Here is a 24,347-nt window from a genome sequence, read left to right on the forward strand (position 1 = left end):
GTTTTTAGTATATCCACATTTAGAAAAACGTAGATTTCTGTAACATCTTTTTTCTAAATGTGGATAAGCTAAAAACCTGGCATGGATCCGGCTCTCCAGGACCGACTTTGCTGAACCCTGTCTTATACACATAAACAAGTCATGGCTACTGGTTTGTCAGAACGTTTCATAATTAACAGATGCGGCATCTGACGCAACTTTCCCAAATGAAGCAATCTTTTCTGTAACATTTATTTTTTGCTTGCCACCATCAACTCAAATCAATGAAATCAAGCATATGCTTCTCTCAAGGCAGCCAGTAGGCATAGTTAGAGATGCATATACAACTATTGCTATCAAAACAATATTCAATCCATCTTAAAAGTCTGTATAAATGATCGCAGTGCAAATGTTCTTCCATAAAGGTTTACCCCTGGGGGAGCCGGCGCCCCAACCCTTGTAATCCGGGATTCATATAGCACAATGTCTGTCTACTGCCTCGAAGCCAGTGCCAACAATCCACCCTTAAAGGCCTATTGGTTTCACAGGTGCTTTTCACAACAAATAGGTCAGGATTACTGCCTTTGTCACACGTTTTCAAAATAATCATAAACAGAGCTACGCCGTCTGACGCGAATGTCGCCAATGAACCAATCAGGCCTCTCGCCGGTGTCATTGTTGTTTTACGTGACCAATTTAGGTGAAAACTTCTGCATAAACCTTCAGACAAGGCAGCCCTCAGGCACAGAGTCCAGAAAAAGAAATGTACACAGAATCAGAGGTGGCAAAACATTATTCAAAGAGAGTTAACAAGGATTATCTGGGTACAAATCTTCTACCCACAGAGTGTCAGAAACTAAGACCAGTAATCTGTGAAGGTCCATGAAACACAATCCCTGTCCCAGGCAGCAACACCAGACGATAACAAATCCACCCTCAAAGACCTATTCACTTCCACATATTATTTTCACAATGAATAAGTCAGTCCTACTGCATTTGTCAATCATTTTCGTAATGTAAATATTAGACTTAAGACCTCATACACATTTTTAAACAATGGACCAATCAGGTTGCAGCCTTGAGAACTGGCTTCTCACCATATCTGACTCAGGCCTACTGTATTCTGCAGAATCTACAAAATTACTGTTCGCAAAACTATATTCAATCATTCCTAAAATGATACAATAAAGATTCTTGAAGTGCAGAAACCTTGCCTACTTCAGTAATCTGTGCTATTTCATGTAAGTAGAAAATCTATCTAAAGGCTTTAACACTGTGTAAAAGCAATTCACGGTTGCAGGCCTATTGGCTTTAACATGTGCTTTTCAACAATAGACAAGTCAGACCTGCTGCTTTTTTTGTTGATTGTTTATAATAATCAGATCAGGCTCATCACCTTGGTCAATGACTTGCCACTGTAACCAAATCTTGCAGTGTTTAGCACAAGCTTCCACACAAGGCAACAAGTGAACTAGAAGCACTCTTTCAGTGGAAGCACACAACCTATGTCCAATCAAAATCTGAGTTGCGATTAATTAGTATTTGCACAGAGCCAAAACCCTTCTCTCAGTTCTACTTCTTTAAGCTTTTTCTCTGGTTATCGCATAAGGTCAAGAGACATTTGTTCTGTCAAGTAAGAACCACAAACGGAAAGGATGTCACAGGCACTGTGGTAGCCCAGGGCATTCGGCCCTATATGATGTCACCTCTTAAGTTTCACAAGTAAACAGATGAAAACAAATCATTCAGAACAGATGTCTCTGAGATGAGCACTGAGGGCTGCAAATGGACATGTCAGTCATTGCCAGAAATGGTTACCACATCAATACTCCACTTGTCATAGAAGTATTGGAAGTGTAATATGCAAGCCCTGGTGAGGACACACTCACCAGTGAACCAGATATAGATAGTGTAAGAGGCTGTGTGAGCTCTGTCCTGGGCCGAGATGAGCTGTGCACTTGCTGATGAGCATTAAAGATTTGATTCAACTGCTGGTCTTGTCAGCTTCTGGTAACTTCAGACCACTGAAGATGATAGCACACGATAGAGCTGAATCAGAGGAATGGGCAAGTGAGCCCACCACTCTCAAACATCACCAGGCCCCAGAGAAGCTGGATTTCATCGGGAGGAAGGAGTTATGATGCTCATGCATTCAATGTGCCCCAGGGATGGATGGAATGCGGTTCAAAACATCTCTTTTCACTCAGAATCTGTTGATTAGACTTTCACCAAGCATCACAGACCAGAACAGAAATTGAAATCATGTCTAAAATCCCTGGGGCAAGTTAATTACAAGGGGCAAGTGCATCAAGTGACCAAAGTTGCCCTCCTCCTGGAGCATCCGTACTTGCAGCCGTCTCCATTTGTATTCCCTGGTCTATCATCTGCAACCACTCTGGGACCCAACATCAGAGAATTTTGAGGCCTTCAGCCCAGTGACGATTGAGATGAGGAGCAGTTTTTGTGGCGGCTCAACCAATCGATCTTGGACAGCGGATACCTCTTGGTTTCTCCTCCTGTCCTAACCCCCGCAAGAAGGGTTTTGGGAGCAGTTTTCAAGGAGCACAAATCATAAGGGATGTGGTAGTTTGGTTAGGCTGCCCTGTCCTCCAGCTGGAGTAGATTTGGCGGTGGTCCACAAAGCTCTCCTTCATTTTTACCCTCTGATCCACTCTCAGACAGTATTGTATTGTATTGTATTAAATTATTTATAGAGCGCATTCCGGCGGGAGCATCGAAGTGCTATGCAGACCATAAATGCAGAAAAATGATTTCAGAATGTTACTACTAATTAGTTTGTGAAGAGCCAGGTTTTAAGGCACTTCCTGAACAAATGATTCCGTATTTGTCGCATCTGAAGCGGCAAATCATTCCAGAGTCTGGATGCTTGCACCGAAAAAGCGCGATCTCCCCATCTCGCTTTTTTACAGTGTGGGACCTTGATCATAAATCTAGAAGCTGATCTCAAAAGTCTCGGAGGTTGTTAAAACGAAAAAGTAGATTTTAGATAGTCACATCCCAACGACTGAAGTGCTTTATGCGTAAGGCAGAGTGTCTTAAACATAATTCTCTTCCTGATAGGAAGCCAATGAAGAGATGTCACACACCTAGAAGCAGAGGCAAAATGGGGCATTTTTAAAGTTAAGCGGGCTGCCGCATTCTGGATAGACTGTAATTTATCCAGAGAGGATTTATTAGCATTAAGCAGTAAAGAATTACAGTAGTCTAGTCTAGAGGTGACCAACGCCAGTACGACCGGGCGTCTAAGGTCTTCCTCCAGAAGGTGAAGTATTTTCCTGAGAATTTTTAGTGTCCAGAAGCAATATGCATCTAGACCGACAATCAGGTGGTCAGGTTATACTTAAATTGCAGGGGATATGTTCTCCACCTGTAGCATTCCTTTCGCAGAAGATTTGGGAGGAAGAAAATTGTCTTTCTCTTTCAGCAATAGTTACAATACTAAAAATGTGGACAGTGCGGGGCAAAGCGGGCAGAGATTCCAGGTGATATGCACATTTGCATACTTGTAATTTAAAGGGAGAATTTGGACCCTAGGGAACTGGGGGCCATGTGACCCCCCTCCCTGAGCCAATTTCAGCCCCAGGGACCCCGTCCCTCGCAGACCGGCCATAAACAATTGGATGAGGGGGGCTGTGCGGTCTCCCACCCAGGCCAATTTTGGCCCTGGGGGCTCAACACCAGGAGACTGCATCTCTGCGGGCAGGGAAAGAGATGAAAGCTCCGCTTCCAGTGGGAGAGAACACTTTGACAACTCTCACTTGTTGGAAACAGTGTTTGCTCTGACTTGACCAGGGCTGTCAAAGCTTCTGCCAAGTCAGAGCAAAAAGCTATGTCCCATGGTTGGGCAACCTGGCACATAGAAGCTGGCCCTGGGGTGTGGTGGTCCCCAGGGCCATGTATGGCTTCACAAGGGGGGGCGTGCAGCCCTCTTCCAATATTTACTTTGGCCTCAGGGAGGTGGTGGTCCCCAGGGCCGGGTGTCTGCGAAAGATTGCTTTCATTATTTTATTTCAGCCCAGGAGGTGGTAGTCCCCAGGGCTGCAGGACGGGAGTGTGCCCCCTCCTCCAATTTCATTTCATATTTAGACCTGGGGAGGTGGCAGACCCAGGGGCAGTCGGGAGGCCGTATTGGCCTCCCCCATTGCAACTTAGTGTTTTGCCCTGGGGAGGTGGTGATGCCCGCGTCTGCAGAGAGCCGCATGTGTCCCCCCATTCATTTCATATTTAGCTCCAGGGACGTGGCAGACCGTACAGTGCTTCACCATTACAACTTAGGGGCATATTTATACTCCGTTTGCGCCGAATTAGCGTCATTTTTTTCGACGCAAATTCGGCGCAAAACTAACGCCATATTTATACTTTGGCGCTAGACGCGTCTAGCGCCAAAGTATGAGTAAAGAGCGTCATTTTTTTGCGTGAACGCCTTCCTTGCGTTAATGAGATGCAAGGTAGGCGTTCCCGTCCAAAAAAATGACTGCGACGCAAATGCGTCGTATTTATACTCCCGGGCAAAAATCACGCCCGGGAGTTGGCGGGGTAGAAAACCCCGCATTTGCGCCACTTTTTAACGCCTGGGTCAGGGCAGGCGTTAAGGGACCTGTGGGCTCAAAATGAGCCCACAGCTGCCCTCCCATGCCCCCAGGGACCCCCCTTGCCACCCTTGCCCACCCCAGGAGAACACCCAAGGATGGAGGGACCCACCCCAGGGACATTCAGGTAAGTTCAGGTAAGTATAAATATTTTTTTTTTTTATATTTTTTTGTGGCATAGGGGGGCCTGATTTGTGCCCCCCTACATGCCTCAATGCCCAATGACCATGCCCAGGGGACATAAGTCCCCTGGGCATGGCCATTGGGCAAGGGGGCATGACTCCTGTCTTTACTAAGACAGGAGTCATGTAAATGGCGTCTGGGCGTCGTTAAAAATGGCGCAAATCGGGTGGAGGCGATTTTTTGCGTCAACCTGACTTGCACCATTTTTAAGATGCCCTAGCGCCATTTTTCCCTACGCCGGCGCTGCCTGGTGTACGTGGTTTTTTTCCACGCACACCAGGCAGCGCCGGTCTGCTTGCGCCGGCTAACGCCATTCAATAAATACGGCGCCCGCATGGCGCTTCAGAATGGCGTTAGCCGGCGCAAAATTTTTTGACGCTAAACTGCGTTAGCGCAGTTTAGCGTCAAAAAGTATAAATACGGGCCCTAGTGTTTTGCCCTGGGAGGTGGTCGTTTCTGGGACTGTGGGGTGAGGGGCCAAGTGGGCCACCTGCATAGTTTAGTCTCAACACTCTGGAGAGGTGGTGGTCCCGGGGGCTAATACGAGCCCTAGGAGGGGGCCATGTGTGCCCCACTTCCTTTTTAGGCCTGTAACACCCCCCGGAACCTGGCACACCCTAGGGCAAAATAAAAGAAAGGGGATGGAAACCACCCTTTTTAAAATAAAAATCTCAGAAAAATACACTGATCTAGCCACATATTTTTCCAAGTTTATTTTTTTTTAATGCTTTTTAGCCCTGGTGGAGACTGTGAGGAACCCCTGAACCAAGGCTAGGGGCTGAAGGTGAGCCTACCTTGGTCCCTTTCTTTCCACCTTTTTTTGTGGCTTCAGGCAAGTCCCAAAATGGCTGCCAACATTTCGGTGTTGAAGTGCTGGCAGCCAATCAGATATCCGCACAGGGCCAGTTGCATCCATGGAGGATCCGTGTCCCTAGACATATTTTTGAAACTCCGATATTCCCAAAATTACTGAACTGATTTACACCAAATCATAAAAAGCACAAACTGTGGAACAGGATCTAGCTTTCTGCCAAATTTGGTGTAATTCCATAAAGAGGTTTGAGCTACAGGCATATTTAAATACCCTGTGGGAAAATGAATGGGGAAAACGCATTTAGGCCACCTCTTTTTCTCTGCACTGCTTAGGATCACCCCAAATTTTATATGTATGAAACCTCCAAAATAGATTCCCCAGTTTTGTTCCAAAATCTCCCCTGAAGTGAGGCGGCAAAGGCCTCCCCTCGGCTGAGCCCGGGCACCTGCTCACGACACCTCCCATTCCTGCGGCTGCTGAGGACTGAATGTCCACACACTCAGGATCTTGGCAGAAAATGTCCCCACACTGGAATGAAGTCTGTGAGATGTGAATCTGGCCATTGTCAAGGCCGAGGCCCAAGGTGCGCACTCCCGCCCCTCACAGTGGTTGCTTCGGGAACGGTACCACCCTGGGGCGGAAGTTCTGCAGCAGCTGCCATGCCACACAAGTGACTGGTTACAGGCAGTAGGAGGGTTAAACACTTCAGCGATGAGACTTACACTGCGACTGGCCCTTTGTTCCGAAGCCATATTAACATTTCTGTTTGCAAACACGTTATATTATTTAAACATCGTGTACACGCACTCCAAACCAGTCAGTACAATTATGTGTGTCATTAAAAATGAATTATTTTCCTGAATTTGAACACGCACTCATTGTATTCATGTAGTGTTTAAACTGAGTTCACCAAAAGCATTTTTCTCATTTTTTCTGTGGGAGATGCGTGACAATATTTGTTGTCAGCGTGACACTGGCACACAGTGCCGACATGCCAGGGGTTGGGGAAGTGTAACCACGCGCCACTTTACCTTTCCTTTCACTTACCCATACCCCCACTAAGACACATTTACACACTTACACATACCCACACATTTACACATACTCACACATTCACATATACACACACACTTACACAATGACAGATACACAAACCGTCGACCTTACACAAACCCACACATACACACACATTTACACATACCCACACAATCAGATTTACACACAATTATACAAACCCACACATTTGCACACTTACACATACCCACACATTCACACATACACACACAAGTACACACACCCACACACTCATATGTACACACACTTACATATACCCAAACATTCACACATACATACACTTATACATACCCACACAATCACACATAAACACACACTTGCACATACCTACACATTCATACATACACACACAGCTACTCATGCTCACTCATTCATACATACACACTTACACATACCCACTCCTTCACACATACACACACACTTACACATACTCACACATTCATGCACACAGTTACACATACCTACACATACACACACATATTTACACATACCCACACAATGTCCATATACACACTAACACATACCCACACATTCTTACATACACACAGTTACACATACCCACACAAAAACACACATTTACACATACCCACACAATCACACATACACAGACACTCACACATACCCACACATTCATACATACACACACAATAACTCATATCCACTCATTCATACATACATACACACTTATACATACCGACTCATTCACACATACCCACACATTCACACATACACAAATCCCCAGACAATCACACATGCAGAAACACTTACACGTACCCACTGTAGGAAAGTACCCTCTTTTTGGCATGTTACCCCTAATTTCTGCCTGATGTCACTGTGTTTTTGACTGTGTCACTGGAAATCTGCTAGCCAGGACCCCAGTGCTTATGGTTTGTGGCCTGCTTGTCGGTGTGTTTCACTGTTTTCTAAATTGTCACTGGAGTCCTGCTAATCAGAACTCCAGAGCTCATGCTCTCTGTGTTCCTAAATTTGTCACTACATACTAGTGACTCTGTATTTCACGCAAAATTTGCATACTGGACCCCCTTATAGGTCCCTAGTATATGGTACATAGGAACCCAAGGCATTGGGGTTCTAGGGAATCCTTATGGGCTGCTGCATTTCTTTTGCCACCAATAAGGAACTCATACAAACACTTCTTCAGGACTGCCATTGCAGCTTGAGTGAAATAGTGTAAGCTCTATTTCACAGCCATTTTAACTGCTCCAGGTCCCTTATAAGTCACCTATATGTCTAACCTTCAGACCCTGAACGCTAGGTGCATAGTACCTGTGTGTGAGGGCACCCCTGCACTAGCAGAGGTGCCCCCACGTCGTCCAGGCCCATTTTCCCAGATTTCGTGAGGGCGGGGACTCCATTATAAGTGTGCAATGCATATAGGTCAATACACATATGTAGCTTCACAAGGGTAACTTCTAATATGGCCAAGTAAGGTGTCTAACAACTGGGAAATGTAGCCCAATACTGATTCCAGTATTGGTTGCACAATCCATGCACCCTGGGGGCTCCACCATGGCCACTAGTACTGCCATACCAGCTCTCTGAGGGTTTCACTGCAGTCCCAGCTGCTGCCACCTCACAGACAGGGTTCTGCCCTCCTGGGGCTTGACCAGCCCAATCCCAGGAAAACAGAACAATGCATTTCATTTAGGAGAGGGGTGTTACACCCTCTCCCTTTGGAAATAGGTGATACAGGCATGGGAGCGTATCTTCCCAGAGCCTCTGGAGATGCTTTGAAGGACACAGATGGTGCCCTCCTTGCATAATCCAGTCTACACTGGTTCAGAGACCTCCAGTCCCTGCTCTGGTATGAAACTGCACAAAGGAAAGCGGTTTGACCACTCCCCTATCTATCACCACCCAGGGGTGGTGCCCAGAGCTCCTCCAGAGTGTCTCTGGATTCTGCCATCTTGTTTTTAGGATAGTCATGGAACTCTGGGAGCATCTGAGTGGCCAATACCAACAGGTGACATCAGAGACCCCTCCTGATAGGTGCTTACCTGGTTAGGAAAACAATCACCCTCTCAGGGCTATTTAGGGTCTCTCCTCTGGGTGTTTCTTCAGATTCGGATAGCAAGACTCCAGCAGGAATCCTCTGCATCCTTTACTTCATCTTCTACGATGGATCACTCACTGACTGCTCCAGGAACTCTACAAAACTGTAACAAAGAAGCTAAGATGAATTCTGCAGCATTGTATCTTCAGCTCCTGCCAGCAACTGCAACAGTTTCCAGATCATGCATCCTCTGAGGACTGCCTGTGTTCAGCCTGCACCAGAAGAACCAAAGGGATCTCCAATGGAGTGACGGAGTCACTTCAGTGCTTCAGCAGGCACCTCTCTGCGGCGACAACCGGTGGATTGGGTCCCCTCTCCAGATGACAGGCGTGAATCCAGCGACACAGGTGGTGGACTAAAGTCACTACGACAGTCCCAACGTCCAGCTGTCCAACTTTAGTGGCGGTAAGAGCTTGCCTCCCATGCAAGACAGTACCCCTGTCTCCGTGTGACTTACAGTTGCCAAGGCTTGTGTGCGACCTTCCAAGAAGTTCTTCCTGCATAGCACAGCTTAGGCCTCCAGCACTCCATCCTGAGATGCACAGCTTCCTGAGTGGTTCACCGGCGGCATGGGAATCCTTTGTATCATGCTGCATGGGCCTCCATTTGCACCCTGTGCTGTGGTACTCCTGTGCACTCTGACTGGTCTTCTGTGGGCTCTCTGAGTTGCTGAGAGCCCCCTCCATCTCCTTCTCCTGGGTAAAGGCCACCAGGCTCCTCCTGGTCCCGGGAAGCGCAATTTCCCGCTAACTGCAAGCTTTGCGTTTACCAAGGCTTGTTGGCAGAATCCAGCGACACACACCAGACTGCATTCATCCATCCGTAGTGGGACATCTTCTGCACCAACCAGGAACCCACATCTGTCTTCTTTGGTGCAATACTGACTTTGTCTTCTCACCACTGGTTCCACTTTTGCACCTTCATCGGGGTTAGCGGGGGCTCCTGGTCTCCCTGGACTCTTCAGTGCTTCGTGGACTTGGTCCACTTCTTCCACAGGTCTCCAGGTCCAGGAATCTATCATTGATGTCTTGCAGTCTCTTCTGGTTCTTGCATTATCTTCTATCATGACTTCTAGCGTGCTTTAGGAAACTAGCTGTGTTTTACTCCTGCTTTCCTGGGCTCTGGGGTGGGGTACTTCACTTACATTTGGTGTTTTCTTACACTCCCAGTGACCCTCTACACACTACACCTGCCTCAGTGGGAAACTGACTCTCACATTCTACTATTTTAGAACATGGTTTGTGTTCCCCCTAGGCCCATTGCAACCTATTGTGATTTTCACTATTTGGACTGTTTTCCTACTGTGTACTTACCAGTTTCCGGTTACTAGTGAATATATTGTGTGATTTACTTACCTCCTAAGGGAGTATAGCTTACAAAGTATTTTTTGCATTGTGTGACTAAAATAAGGTACCTTTATTTCTGTAACACTGAGTATTGTCTTTCATGTTCGTAAGTACTGTGTGACTACAGTGTTATTGCAGGAGCTTTGCATGTCTCCTAGATAAGCCTTGGCTGCTCTGCTACAGCTACCCCTAGACGGCCTGGCTTCTAGACACTGCCTACGTTTCACTAAGGTGGATCACTGGACCTGGTACCTTTGGTACCCACTACAAATCAGGCCAGCCTCCTACACCCACAGATTCATACATACACACAGTTACACATACCCACACATTTATACAGACACACACATTTACACATACCCACATATACATACATACATACGCTTACATGTACCCTCACTTTCATACATACAGATACTTACACAAACCCACACAATCACACATAAACACACACTGGCACTTACCTCCACATTCATACAAACACACACAGTTACACATACCCACACATTCATACATAGACACGTAGTTACACATACCAAGACAATGTCACATATACACATTTACACATACCCACACATTCATACATACACAATTTTACACATACCCACACATTCACACATATACACACAGTTACACTTACCCACACAATCAAACATACACATACATATTTACCCATTCCCACACATTCATACTTACACACACTGTCTCACGTAAACACTTTGATTTGCAAGCACACACAACAAACATTTGAAAACATTTTCACTTACACTTACCTCAGCTGTAAACGAATGCCACATTTCAGCTAATTGTAGTCCATGTTTATTGCACTAATACTGAAGAATACACTACTGTTCACTATTAGTGCAATAAAAATAAATGACAGAAAACAGAGAGCGGGGCTCTAACTGAGTCTATAAGAGATCTTTCCCAGTGTTCCTGCAACCTCTGAGTTCAGGGGTCGCAAAGGCAGTGTTAGGCGTCGAAGCTGTGACCCCTGGAGACCCCTAAATGACGACCAGGAGATTTTACTTGCAATTAATGCGTTCCGTTGGTACCTAGTGAGTTCCATCTTTGCTCTGTACTTGGCATGTGAGATATGATATGGGATCAACAGATCTTTCCCAGGATCTAGACTTCTCTTCTTATGCGGATCAGGCGGAGGGACATAATCAGATTACCAGGAGGATGAGTAGTTGACACCAGTGGCTTTGACCTCAGTTTGCTGTGTGCTCTCAAGAACAATAAACTAGGACACTAGAACTGTTCTCCCACATAAACCAGTGTAAAGTCCCACAAATCTGTTCCACACCTTCATCTTGCCACTGCCTGGATCTCCCTGTGTAATGCACTTTCACCAGAGTTTATTACAAATGTCCTGTAATGCGCTGACACTACTTACCATCATACGTGCATTACACATACACTGTAATACATTACCGCTAGCTTGCATACACAAACACTGCAGCACATGGCTGCCAACTTACAGGTGTATTATAATATGTCGCAGCCACTAGTTCGCATTACACACACACACACACACACACCGGAACTCAGTGGCGCCGCCACTAATATTACGCCACTGAAGTCGTAGGGATTGTGAACAATGCAAGAGTTACACAAAACAAGTGCAGCAGGCGTGGCTCCCCCTCAGCAGGAGTATGGCGAGGGTGCGGCACGGAGCTGGGGGCGCACTTTGCAGCGTTGGGGTGGTCGTCACTGCCATTTGCTGAAAGCTCATTTTCCGTTGAAATGGCCACTACATTTGCCTGGACCGGCAGCTTTACTGGTAAAACTATTAAGAACAAAAAGATAACGCCTAGAAGTCGGGTGTCTTGATTTGTTTTGATCCTATTAAAATCTTTGTTTCCATCAGACTTCAGAATTCCTACAAATGTGCTTCATGTCCGCTTTCCCATTTGCTGATATATTTTGAGATATGTGTGCAGTTCCTTTGGTATTTACCTGTTGGAGGCAGGGCCGGCTTTACGGTGGTGCGACCGGTGCCACTGCGCCGGGTGCTGACTTCGGGTGGGGGCACCATGTTCGCAAGAGTGTTATGATTTTAATAGCACCTACTGGCACCCTTCCTTTCCTTTAGCTATTTTCAGGCAACAATAAAAATGTGAAGATAACTCCCAGTGATTAATGGAGAGAGATCAAAGTTTTGACCAGGGAAAGTTTTGACTGATTGTAATCCAGCAGAGAGGGATACTGTGCCTGCTGCAAAGAATGTGTACCATGCAGATCACAAAGTGCATATTATGTAAATAGGCCAGTGGGTTACAGCTTTTATCAGAGAGATGCTTTTGTTACTAGCAGTTTCGAAGTTAAAATCCTTGTATTGAACAGTGAGCTATTAGCTGTCTTCAAAGTGCTGCATTCATACAGCAAGGTAGAGATTAGAGAGTGATGATTTTTCCCCAGTCTTTCATTATCCTAATGCTGCAAAAGGGGTTCATTTGGGTAGAAATAATTCCTTATTATTAAAGATAACTCTCAAACATGGTGTTCATTTTAAGTTCTGAGTTTGTGCTTCTCCAGACCAAGCACTCTTAGACTGTTCTGCCCACTGGTATGGATGACATGTGACTCCTCCACCCTCTAGTCCCCTGTTTTACGTAACATTTCTTCTACACCGATTCACACATGTAGGATTGATTGTCTCTGGTCTCTGACACCCCACCCTATACGGGTTTGAGTGATGGTATAAAACTAATGAAACACGTCTGCGAGGGAGTGATTGTGGAGACTGAGTGGCTCTGTTAAAGAGTGGTAGGGAGGGAATCCGTGGCGGAGGTGTTTATTTGGGGGGGCACCAACAATCATTGTTGCACTGGGCGCCATCAGCACTAAAGCTGGCTGGATCTTAGAAAACTGGCATCTCACAATCTTTCCTTTCACTCTCGGTGCCACCGTAGGATTGCCACTACATCACTTTTACAAAACCCTCTCACTTTGCTGCCAGAGACACAAAAGTACACAACAGTTTCCAAATAAGCAGCAATTTGTCAGAAGACAGCCTCACGTTTTACCTTTGTCAAGTGAGAAGATAAACTCAAAAAATGTTTTAGAACTAGGACCTGATTTTTACAACAACAAACCTTTGTGACCCACCTATCTTTAACGGGCATGAGGCGGGCGATTTTGTAATGTAGCTAAAGTATCATGGGATAGTAAATTGTCATTTACATGCAGCACATTTCCCATTGAAATGGCCATCAACGCTGCAGAGGTGTGCAGTTTTACTGATAAAACTGTACAGCACACAAACGATGACGTGAATGTTTATAACTTGATCATCAGCAAGTAGTGTATTGATACATTTTGATCCTACTAAAATACCACACTCCAAAATTAGAAACAATGTACTTTATGTTTGCTTGTCTAACAGCTGAATGCACCAGGTCATTTAGAGGTATTTACATTTTGTTGTGTGTTGCAAAAATACATCCTACTGCCTTCCCTGTACAATTCATATTCTCTAGCAAGATTGTCTCATAATTCACTTTAAAAACTCCTCCCATTGTGCAGCCAGAGAAAGAAAAGTAAACAGCAATCCTCATGCTAAAAGAACAAGTAGTCTGACATGTCAGAAGACATAGTCCCACAAGAGGATGATGGACGGAGTGCTGAACAATGCAAACACTCACCCCCAGTCACAGATCTGGGTTTAATCCATTGTTCTTTTGCTCACCTCGCCACTCCAGTTTGGATCCAGCTACATGCACATCAGTCTTGACTGGTGCTTAATTTGTAAATAAAAGGGTGACAGTGCCCAAAACCCTCCTCTTAAAGATGTGGATGCTGCAATTGAATGTGTGAACACGGAATACAGAGGCAGAGTAATCCTGAAGCCATCTCGGGCCTCTTCCATCCATATAAAGCCACTCTCTGCTCCTTCAGCTCACTCTTGCAGCATTCTAATCTCTCCCTTTGTGACGCTTTTTCGTTTTCCCCTTCATCCATCTTCCCATATGTGTCTTTTGTCCGCAGCAAATGCTTGAGGCAAAAGAATAAGCCCCGGCCCTCAAAAATATGTGCCGGTGCTCAGCACCGGAAACAACAAGCACAAATTAAGCACTGGTCTTGACCATGTTCCTCATGGGAACAGTTCAGCACGAACTGCCGGGCATAGTCTGACATTTGACATCTGTCTCTGAATCACCAGCAAAAGTGGTGAAACATTAGCCCCTGCAGAAATGTGTTGAAAATGAATGCAATACTACTTTAAATTATGTGAAACTCACTTCATAGGAATTTGTGTGAAATATGAATGTAAGGGAATGCCTTAAGTTCAAAAGTCATGTGAGATACAGAGAAGGAGGGAGGTTCAAGCAGTCTCTAGCGAGAAAAAGTTTCATAATCAAGACAGTTTACAATGAAAAATGATTGTACAATTTACGGAATTCCATAATTTTTGTGCAATGTGAAATGTGCCTCTTGTGAGAAACTAGTGACCATTTCACAAAAACCTACTCTAAACGCATGAATGATGTACGCAGCAAAACAAGTTAATGGAAAACAAGTGTGAGTCAGCTACGAAGAAAACCTGAAGACAAATTATTAAAGCAGCTGGCAAATATTTTAACTGTAAGTCCAGTAAACCCTAAATTAACCTGTGCTCGACCTGGTAGCTTGGCACAGAGCAGTCAGGCTTAACTTAGAGGCAATGTGTAAAGTATTTGTGCAACACTTTAAACAGGAACCCAGTTAAAACACAGCAGAAACAGAGACTACAACAGAGTTAGAAAAATAGAGTGAAATTTGCTAAAAAAACGAGACCGAACCAACAAAAATCGATTTAGTCAAACCATAGACATTGGATTTTAACGGGCCAGCTGCAGGGACCTAGTTACTCCTGCTGAAGCTAAGTACCTTTAATTCGGAGCGCTGCGTGGAGCCGCAAAAAAGGATGTATTGCACAGTCGAGACAATGGCCCTCATCACGAGTGTGGCGGTCTCAGGAATTACGGGCAGTGAAAAGCGCAGCGGGTGCTGTCACACCCAAAGCACTTCAAAATTGCCGCTGGCTCAGTTACGATCTGGCTTCAATGTTGTGGTGAGTTTTCCACTGGGCCAGCGGGCAGAAACGATGTTTTCTAAGAGGGTGGCAAGCAAACCACCAGCACTGATGGTATGCTGCCTGCAGCGGCTTTGGCGGTCAGTGAAAACAGACCGCCGAAGTCGTAATGAGGGCCAATGTGTTGATTCCGAGAAACGGCGAGGCTACGGTGTGAGGTCCAGTTGTGTTGACATTGGGGATCCCATCGAGGCTTGCGATGCCAAGTCCGGATACGATACGGAGTCTGCCATTGTGTTTGAGGCTGCTGTCGATGAGGATTGTGCGGGCCAGCACAGAGGACGCATCGCGCAATGGTTGGCTCCAAAGGTGATGCAAGCTATACCAGCGATGTGGGCCTTTGTGATAGGTCCGATACACACAGCAGTAATGATGCGTCGGTTCTTCTTGAGGATTGAACCACTTACCATAGGAGACCTGTTGGTTCTGCTGCATCCAACGGCTGGCAGAACACCCTAGGCTCACTTTCAAGGGTCCAGGACTGGGGAGGTGCCACTTGGCTGGGCAGACTCACAGATGGCAGATTCCAGGTGCAGGTTCAAGGTTGTTGGAAGCCTGCTATGTCCTGAGGCATGAGATCAGGAGGCTTGCCCTCAGAATCACTCTCGCTTCTGGGTTCAAGAGATGCAGGTTCAGTCCTTCTCACCGCGGCACGAGGCAGCAGGTATGAGGTCAGCACAGCAACCTAGGAGTCCAGTAAAGTGCAGTCCAGCAAAGTGGCAGTTCCTCAGCAGCACATCAGTCCTTCATCCTGGCAGAGTGTTCACAGGCCCAAAAGTGTACTGAAGTGGTGGGATTTGAGGTCCAGTATTGATACCTTGGTGCCCTGGGTCTGGAAGGTGAGCAAAGCTTCTAGACAGTGACTTTGAAATGCAAGGAGTTCGCTTCCTCCCCTGTCCTGGTTCCAAGCTGGCTGAAGTCACAATGTCATTGGGACCATTGTGTGTGGATCGGATACAGCCTATTCAGGTGTAATTGAGGTGTAGAAGTTCCCCCCTCCCTTCCTGTCTGAGTTGACTCATCAAGTCATACCTAAGCTCCCATCATGTATGACTGTGAATGAGGAATACAGAAAGCCCAAATGCGAGTTACAACAAGTCTTGTGCTAGAGACAGGCTGCAGGCACCAAATGGCTAAGGCAAGAACGTGTCAATTTCAGTATTGCAATTTAACATTCAAGCTCATCATAAATTTTAAATTGTGATTCCAGAGACACCACACTTGAAGAAGTTATTTCTTAGCATTTGGAAATTACGCTTATAACTTGTAATAGGGCAACTCCAATGTCATCCTATGGGAGAGATAGACCTTGCAGTTGTGAAAAACAAATGTAAAAGTCTTTAACTACCAGGACATCTATAACTTAAAAGTACATTCCCTACTTTTTAAACACATTGAGCCCTGGCCCCTGGGCTGTCTAGGGCCTACCGTAGCAGTGACGTTTATTGATTAAAATGGAAGGATTGAGCCTGGCTTAATAATTATTTTGCCTGGTTGAAAGGACAGTTTTAAAGTACAAACACAGGCTCTTCAGAGACAGGCTTAAGACATGTTTAATGGGCTACTTAAACGGTGGCAAAATCAGTGCTGCAGGCTCACTAGTAACATTTAATGTACAGGCCATGGGCATGCATAGTGCGCTTTTCTAGGGAATATAAGTACATTAAATATTCCAATTTTGCATAAACCAATATTACCATAGTCAGAGGAGAGAGCACACACACTTTAGCACTGGTTAGCAGTAGTAAAGTGTTCAGAGTCCTGATACCAGAAAACAAGGTCAGAAAAAGTGGAGAAGATACACAAAACGTTGGGGCAGACCACCCTACGCTAAGAGGTCTAACATTGGTAATTTAATTTTTTGAATTGACGACCCTATCGCTAATATGAAAGATCATGAATGAGCTGCCTTATTGTTGTCCTTGAATCTTCTGCGACACATCATTTGTCCCACTCCTATTGAAGGACACTAGTTGGACCATATCTGGACATCCAGTATGAACCTCCCGAGCACAACAGCGCAACCCTGCATGTGGCCGACCAACATCTGATGTTATTTAATATCCCTATAGATGTCCACTAACTATCAAACAGCTCAGAAATGAAACGTATGCATAGCTCAGGTAAAATAAATGTGAAGATGTGATGAGCACACTTCGGCATACCTGCCTACTCCAAGCGAGGCAGTAAACCCCGCAGAGAAGCTCAACTTTATCGAATGGAGAAACATTGACGTAGAAAGTATGATGAGGCGAGAAAAATAAGGATTCAAAGCCAGCTTCATAGAATATGAAATTGAACTGGCTGGAGCTAAGACTACCTTCTAGTTTAATACAATCCTGGAGGCTGCCAATGAACAATAAGAGATGTTTAGCATTCTGAAGAACTCCTATCTACAGCAGGAATTACTGTCAATTCCATTCTCACGCAAGAACTCTGTGTCAAGTATTACAACTTTTATATTGCTAAAGTTCAGACAAAAACAGCACAATTACTAATGCAAGCAATATAACTGGGGGAATATGGAGAATAACCCTGTTGTTACGTTCTGTTTTCAAGAGATAAGCAAATAATGATCATTAGAACTGATAGCAAAGACCAAGTCCGGCTCACCAATGGACATGTGGCCTAGAGAAATAGTAACATCTTTAGCTACAGTCATTATTAACCCGTTGTGTTATCTTCCTAATAAGTTATTAACCCAAGGTACAGAGTCTGGCTATTTTAAGAGTGCATGGGGGGCATCCTTTAAAGCACAAAGGGGGAAGATCTTCTGTCCAAATAGTTACAGGTGCAGTGCCTTGCTCTCCTTTCCGTGCTAGAAGCTCTTCTACCTCGAGAGAAGTGTGTACACCTGCATGGGCCTGATTTCCTCCATCCACTTCAGGAAGGTTTCCTATCTGATGCATCAGTCATCCCATCAGTTATTGATGGCTTTAGATGGGATGATGATCAGGGAATAGTATCAGCTTTGGTCCTATTGAGTCGGTCCACTGCTTTCGACACAGCCGACCAGCCGAGGCTGGTGTCCAAAGAGGACCATTGAAGTGGATTAAATCCTACCTAGATAATTATAAACACCCTGTACATCTCACCAACTCTCCTGGAAAGCTTATTGCAGTTAAATATGTAGTTCCTCAAGGCTCCTCTTTATATCCTCATCTTTTCAATCTCTACATCAATCAATTGTGGATTTATAAAGTGCATCAAATCACTGCTTCGTGGTGATCTGTTCATTCGAACAGCCGGGTCCTGAGTCCTTGCCGGAGTGATGAGGCGGTCCTGAGGGACAGGGACATTTTGTTCCATGCTTTGACAGGCAGATGTAAGAAGGAGCGTCCTTCGATGTTGCTTCAGCAGATCTGGGGGTGTCTGTGAGGAAGAGGGAAGCAGATAGTAGGTGTCTGGTCAGTTGGTGAAAGGTCATTCATTTGTTGATGTGTGCTGGTCCTTCCTTGTGCAGGTCTCTGTATGTATGTGTCTGCATCTTGAACTGGAATCTCGTGAAGATTGGGAGCCACTGTAGCTTCTTGAGGTGGGGCGTTAAGAAGGTTCCTCTGGAAAGGTCAAGGATGAGTCTTGCCTCTGAGTTTTGTATCATATGCAGTTTCTTCAGACAGCATGCATGGATTCCTACGTAGATTGTATTCCTGTTGTCCAGCCTGCTGGTGATGTGTGCCTGTGTGACGGTCCTTCTGGTGTGACTGTGAGCCGCGTGAAGACCTTGCAGAGCATGTGTAGGGTGTGAAACCACTGATTCAAGAACTCGTCTCCAGAGGCTGTCGACTTCACAGTTAGGCAGACGACTCACAACTTCTGCTATGCTTAGACAGAACATCTGCATCTAACATGAATTTCAAACCAAAATACTTTTTATTGGGGATGGTTGTGTGTCAATCACCTTAAGCTGAATACAGACAAAACAAAGATTGTCATACTGAAAAAAGGCACAAACATCTGCCACCGACCATACTGGTCACCAACATGGGGATGCCACAGGACCAAAACCCTTTATTCAAACCCTGGGAATTCTCTTGGGCAGCCACTTACCCATGACACCCCAGGTACAGACAGTTGTATCTAAATGTATATCTATGCTGACGACGGGCGAGGAAATTAGCCCCCCTCGTAGAAGCAAAGAAAATGACTGCTATATCACTAATTATACCCAGACTGGATTATGCAAATTCAGTCAATCTAGTGCCCCCCCACTGTCACTCTGCGTAAACTTCAAGCCATCAAAAATGGAGACGCCGGACTCACATACCTACCTACCAGAAGCACTCATGCTACTCTCCTCCTGCAGCAACTGCACCGGCTCCCAGCAAAACAATGCATTGATAGAAATCCTGCTGCCTCGTCTGTGCTGCCAGGGGGTGCAAATCTAATCTCCTGCATGAAACATCCCTCTGCAGAGTATCTTGTCTTTCCAGGACATAGAAAGAGCAGGTCAGCAGGGGGCAGCTTTGCAGTGAAAGCTCCATTATTGAGAAACTCACTCCCTGATTATCTTCTACAATAATTGTATTGTCAGTTATTTTGCAGAAACCTTAGGACTTGGCTCTTTCGACGGGCATAGTTCTTCTTTCCCCTCTTTACTTCCGAACCCTCCTTTCTGCGGTCTCTTTGGCATCAAGAAACCATTGGCGAACGTGCGCTTCACAGCATAACATAACATAATGTGATGTAACGTAACGCACCATACCATAACAGAACATAACATGTAACGCTAACGTAACATACCATAACATAAAGTAACACAACATAACACAATGTAACGTAACATAAAATAACATATTGTAATGTAAGATAACATAATGTAATGTAATGTAAAATAACATAACATAACATAATGTAACGTAACATAATGTACCATACCATAACAGAACGTAACGTAACATAACATGTAACACTTACGTAACATATCTAAGCATAACGTAACGTAACATAATGTAATGTAACATAAGATAACATAATATAACGTAAAATAACATAACGTAACGTAAAATAACATAATGCAATGTAACGTAACATACCATAACAGAACATAACGTAACATAACATGTAACACTAACATAACATAACATAAAGTAACACAGCATAACATAAAGTAACACAGCATAACAAAATGTAACATAATGTAAAATAACTTAACATAATTTAAGGTAACTTAATATACCATAACAGAACATAACGTAATATAATATAACATAATGGAACCTAACGTAAAATAACATAACATGGCATAATGTAATGTAACGTAACATACCATAACAGAACAGAACGTAACATAACATGTAATGTAACATATCATAACATAACATAATCTAATGTATCATAACATAACGTAACGTAGCATAACATAATGTAACGTAACATAAAAGAACATAATATATTGTAACATACCATAACAGAACATAACGTGATGTAACATAACATAACATAACATAATGGAACCTAACCTAAAATAACAGGACATAACGTAACGTAACATAACATAATTTAATGTAACATAAAATGACATAAATTATGATTTTAATATTTAATGCAAAACTAAATTAGTAGTGGTGTAAACGTTTTTATTTTATACATTTAAAATAAATATAGGAAATTAATTTACATTACATTTAACACAAAAATATGTTAACTCATTTTAAAGAGTTTATTAAACTTTTTTAAATGTTCCTATACTTGATGGAGAACTCCGTCTAAACGTGAAAAGCTACCAATAACAATTTTACGCACTCAAATTTGGCTCCACCCTGTTCCAGGGGGTGGAGTCAGCGAAGTGTAAAGTTTGCAGCACATTTATACTCAGAGATTGTGAATAGCCAAAGTAGTGCATTTACTTTAAATTGTAACCTAACTGAAAGTTTTACTCATGCACATTTAGCTTGCTAATGGGCAGTGGGCACCTTAGTGCGTATTGCAGAGTAAACATGAATTTCTTCATTCTGATGGCAAAAAATGTTTTTTGTGTGTGCTGTAATTTTTATTAGAATATGTTAAAGGTTTATTCTTGCCGGCCCCTTTTTTGGTCCTCTGCCTAATAATGTGAAGATAATCTCTGCCCCACCACAGGCAGAGGCACTGTTAGAATGCCACCCATTTCAAGGGTAATGTGTTTCTTGTGAATATCTGAATTGTAAAAGCTGCAACATTTTTTTTTCCAGGAGATGTACGGTTATAAGACACACCATGTGCGTCTGGGCGCGTGCATTCTCGGATGTGTCCTTTCCTGCGGGCTCCTTCTGCTGGTGTTTTACTGGAAACCAGAGTGGAGCGTGTGGACCAACTGTGTGCCCTGCTCCTTGGAGGAAGCAGATGTGGTCCTGCTCCGAACACTGGTAAGATCACGTGGACCAAACAAACTGATGCACAGCCATGACGTCAGAAGAGGACTGTTATCAAAATGCTGATGTCATAGCAATACTTTTGGGCCTGATTTAGAATTTGGCGGATAGGGATACTTTGTCACAAACGTGAGGGATATCCCGTCCTCCCTATTGCAATTCCATTAAACAATGGAAATTGTTATACGGTGGGTGGAATATCCGTCGCGTTTGTGACAGACTAACCCGTCCATCAAACTATAAATCAGGCCCTATGACATGTAACAGCACTGCGATGAGGTCACAACATACTGAAAGAGAAGACATTGGATACACATTTGATTAAATTGTGTAACAAATGGGTACAGAGGAAAGTTTTGTTGTACTGCAGCCTGCAGCAGCCAATAGGTAATGGCCCACTGAATGTGATAGCAAGCGAGGGTGTTAGTGGGAAATTTGAATCAGATTTGTGTGTGACAGCTCTGGTCTCCGGAACCCTCTTGACAAGTGGTGGTGTGTAACTGGCTGTCTTGTACCTTTCAGCATGGGTTTAAAAGTCAGGAAGCCAATTAGGGCCTAATGTAGAGTGTGGCGGATGGGTTACACCTTCACAAATGCGATAGATATCCAGTCCGCCATATTACAATCCCATTATATCCTATGTACGTCGTAATACAGCAGACGGGATATCCATCACGGTTGTGGCCGAATAACCCCTCTGCCGAACTTTGAATCGTGTCCTTGGTGCTTAGTGGGCACCCATCCTTTTCTCAGAGCGAAGGAGAATATTACGTCTGCCACCCTGGCCGGAATCCACCTGCCATATTTAGAGATCACCTGAAGCTGGAGTATGATTTTGTAAAGCACAACTATGGCCCGCACACCTGGGGATTTTCTACCAGGGTGTTGGAGTCATTTTTCTTTTTCTGGTAGTGATCGACACCGTAAAAACAGACTGTCCTCTCCAGATGGCGTCTGCAGTTTGAAGTCCTTATTCCACAGGCCCTAATGCACTGACCCACTACAGTCAGCTGTCGGATGGCAGAGCCAGCGGGGGCGCCCCCTGCAGGAAGGATGTCAGATCACACGGCACAGAGCGGGTAAGCCGAGGATCTGCCATAATTGTGAGGAAGTACCCTGTGCGCAATACCCTGAATCGGGCCCTATGGGTTCTGAAGTTCCCACATCTCAGCTGCAGATAATGAAAAAAAGAGCATTCCCTTCTTGAATCCGAAAAAATCCATTCAAGCTGATGGTTGCCTCTGGGGGCATCTTACAGGAGAAAAATGTGCTTTATTTGTTATGTCTAATGAAACAGACAACAGCACTGTACAAGGTCGTATGTATGAATTCCAGCCTCTTCTGTGTAAGGCAGAGTCACACTCCCACAGAGGGCCCGCCTTTGGGATGTCACACGTAGACTATGGGCCCACCATCTGAGATGTCACATGGACATCTTGTGACTACCAGTTTGTATCTGGGGCAATTCTTTTCATTTTATTGACTTTTTGAGTGAGTGAACTATGAGTGTATGTTTAGTAACAGGAGATCCGCTGCTCAGCACTGATCCCAATAGGTGTTTAGTGATCAACAAACACCTCCTTAGGGAACACTACACCTGGAGTGCAAAGCTCCCTTAGGTTTGCAAACCCTGCAAATTGTAAAATAACAGTCTGTGCAACCGCAGAAGGGCTTTTCATAATGTACAAAGGCCCTTTTCTGAGGGAGGAATGTTTTCCTAACTCTTCAAAGGGGTTTTGGGACTCTTTTCGAATCGCAGTTAGGATGGGGCATGAAAAAACGACCCCCCCCCCTCTTTGTGTGCAGAAAGGGAAACATCGCTGGTCTGTGACACTACAGTTGCACTCACAAACCTTTCATTCACCATCATCTCCCAAGCTGGGATGATAACGGATTTGTATAAGGGAAGCTCTTCCCTTGGGACACCTTTCCCTTTGGGAATCAGGCCTGCAGTCTTCATGGGAATGGGGCACAAGCTGATGCCCAAAGAGAACTACCTGCTACTCCCAGAATCTTTCCTAAAAGAATATCTTTAAATGCAGCATCCATGCCCTAAGGACTTAGGCAACTGAAAGAAGAGTTTTCATTTGAGAAAGGTAAGGGCGATGCGGAGACCTTCTCTGCCTTCCAGGCCTCCAGGCCTGGTTCTACCACACTCACAGGTGAGCACAAGCCGTGGCCGGGGCCACATGCACAAAGCTGTTCGCCGGTCGCAGAATGACAGTATGACCTTGAGAAGGGGAATGTTGAGAGCGTCCTGTGCTAATACCAAATCGCTGTGGAATGCGTGAGTGCTTTGTGACCGAAATGCGGTTCCAAAACATTCATAATATACCACCAATTTCTAATTGGTGGTAATCCATAAAAAAATGGGGAGGTGTCCCCAAGGGACCGTTCCCCCTTTGTGAATGTTTGTAAAAGCATTCTTAAAGAGCAGGCAGTGGTCTCACTGACCACTACTTACTCTACAATACAAAGAAAACATTACATTTTCTTTTTTTAAATGCACCTTCTTTTCCTTTAAGGAAAAGGGGCGGCATTAAAAAAACAAGCATTTACAATGCATCGGGTCTCGCGTTTGCTCGTGTTAGAGCTGATCGCGTTGTAAACTCCTAACCCGACTTTTCACCTATCGGGCAAAAGTGCATTTATGCACGTAACCGAAAAAGTGAAATCAAGTAGGTAAAGCGCTCGACTTCTGCCAAGCGAGATCGGGCTCGTAAATTAGTTTTAAAAAAAAGTCCACCAGCCCGATGGAAAACAGCGAGCCTCGCATGTTTTCTGTACTTGGTCGCTGCGCTCGAGGAGGGCTAGCCACCGGAAAAGGCATGACC

The 24,347-nt window shown here is 44.7% G+C and overlaps 1 protein-coding gene across 3 annotated transcripts in view; it reads left to right on the forward strand.

Annotated features, from left to right (window-relative positions):
* LOC138265203 (probable cation-transporting ATPase 13A4) overlaps positions 1 to 24,347 on the forward strand; it is a 267,665-nt gene that overhangs the window by 10,897 nt on the left and 232,421 nt on the right. For all 3 annotated transcript variants that reach the window (XM_069212748.1, XM_069212749.1, XM_069212750.1), the window contains exon 2: positions 21,334 to 21,507. In XM_069212748.1, coding sequence (XP_069068849.1) covers positions 21,334 to 21,507 — 174 coding nt within the window. The remainder of the gene's footprint in view (positions 1 to 21,333; positions 21,508 to 24,347) is intronic.

Source organism: Pleurodeles waltl, chromosome 11, assembly GCF_031143425.1.
Source record: "Pleurodeles waltl isolate 20211129_DDA chromosome 11, aPleWal1.hap1.20221129, whole genome shotgun sequence".
NCBI classification, from domain to species: domain Eukaryota; kingdom Metazoa; phylum Chordata; class Amphibia; order Caudata; family Salamandridae; genus Pleurodeles; species Pleurodeles waltl.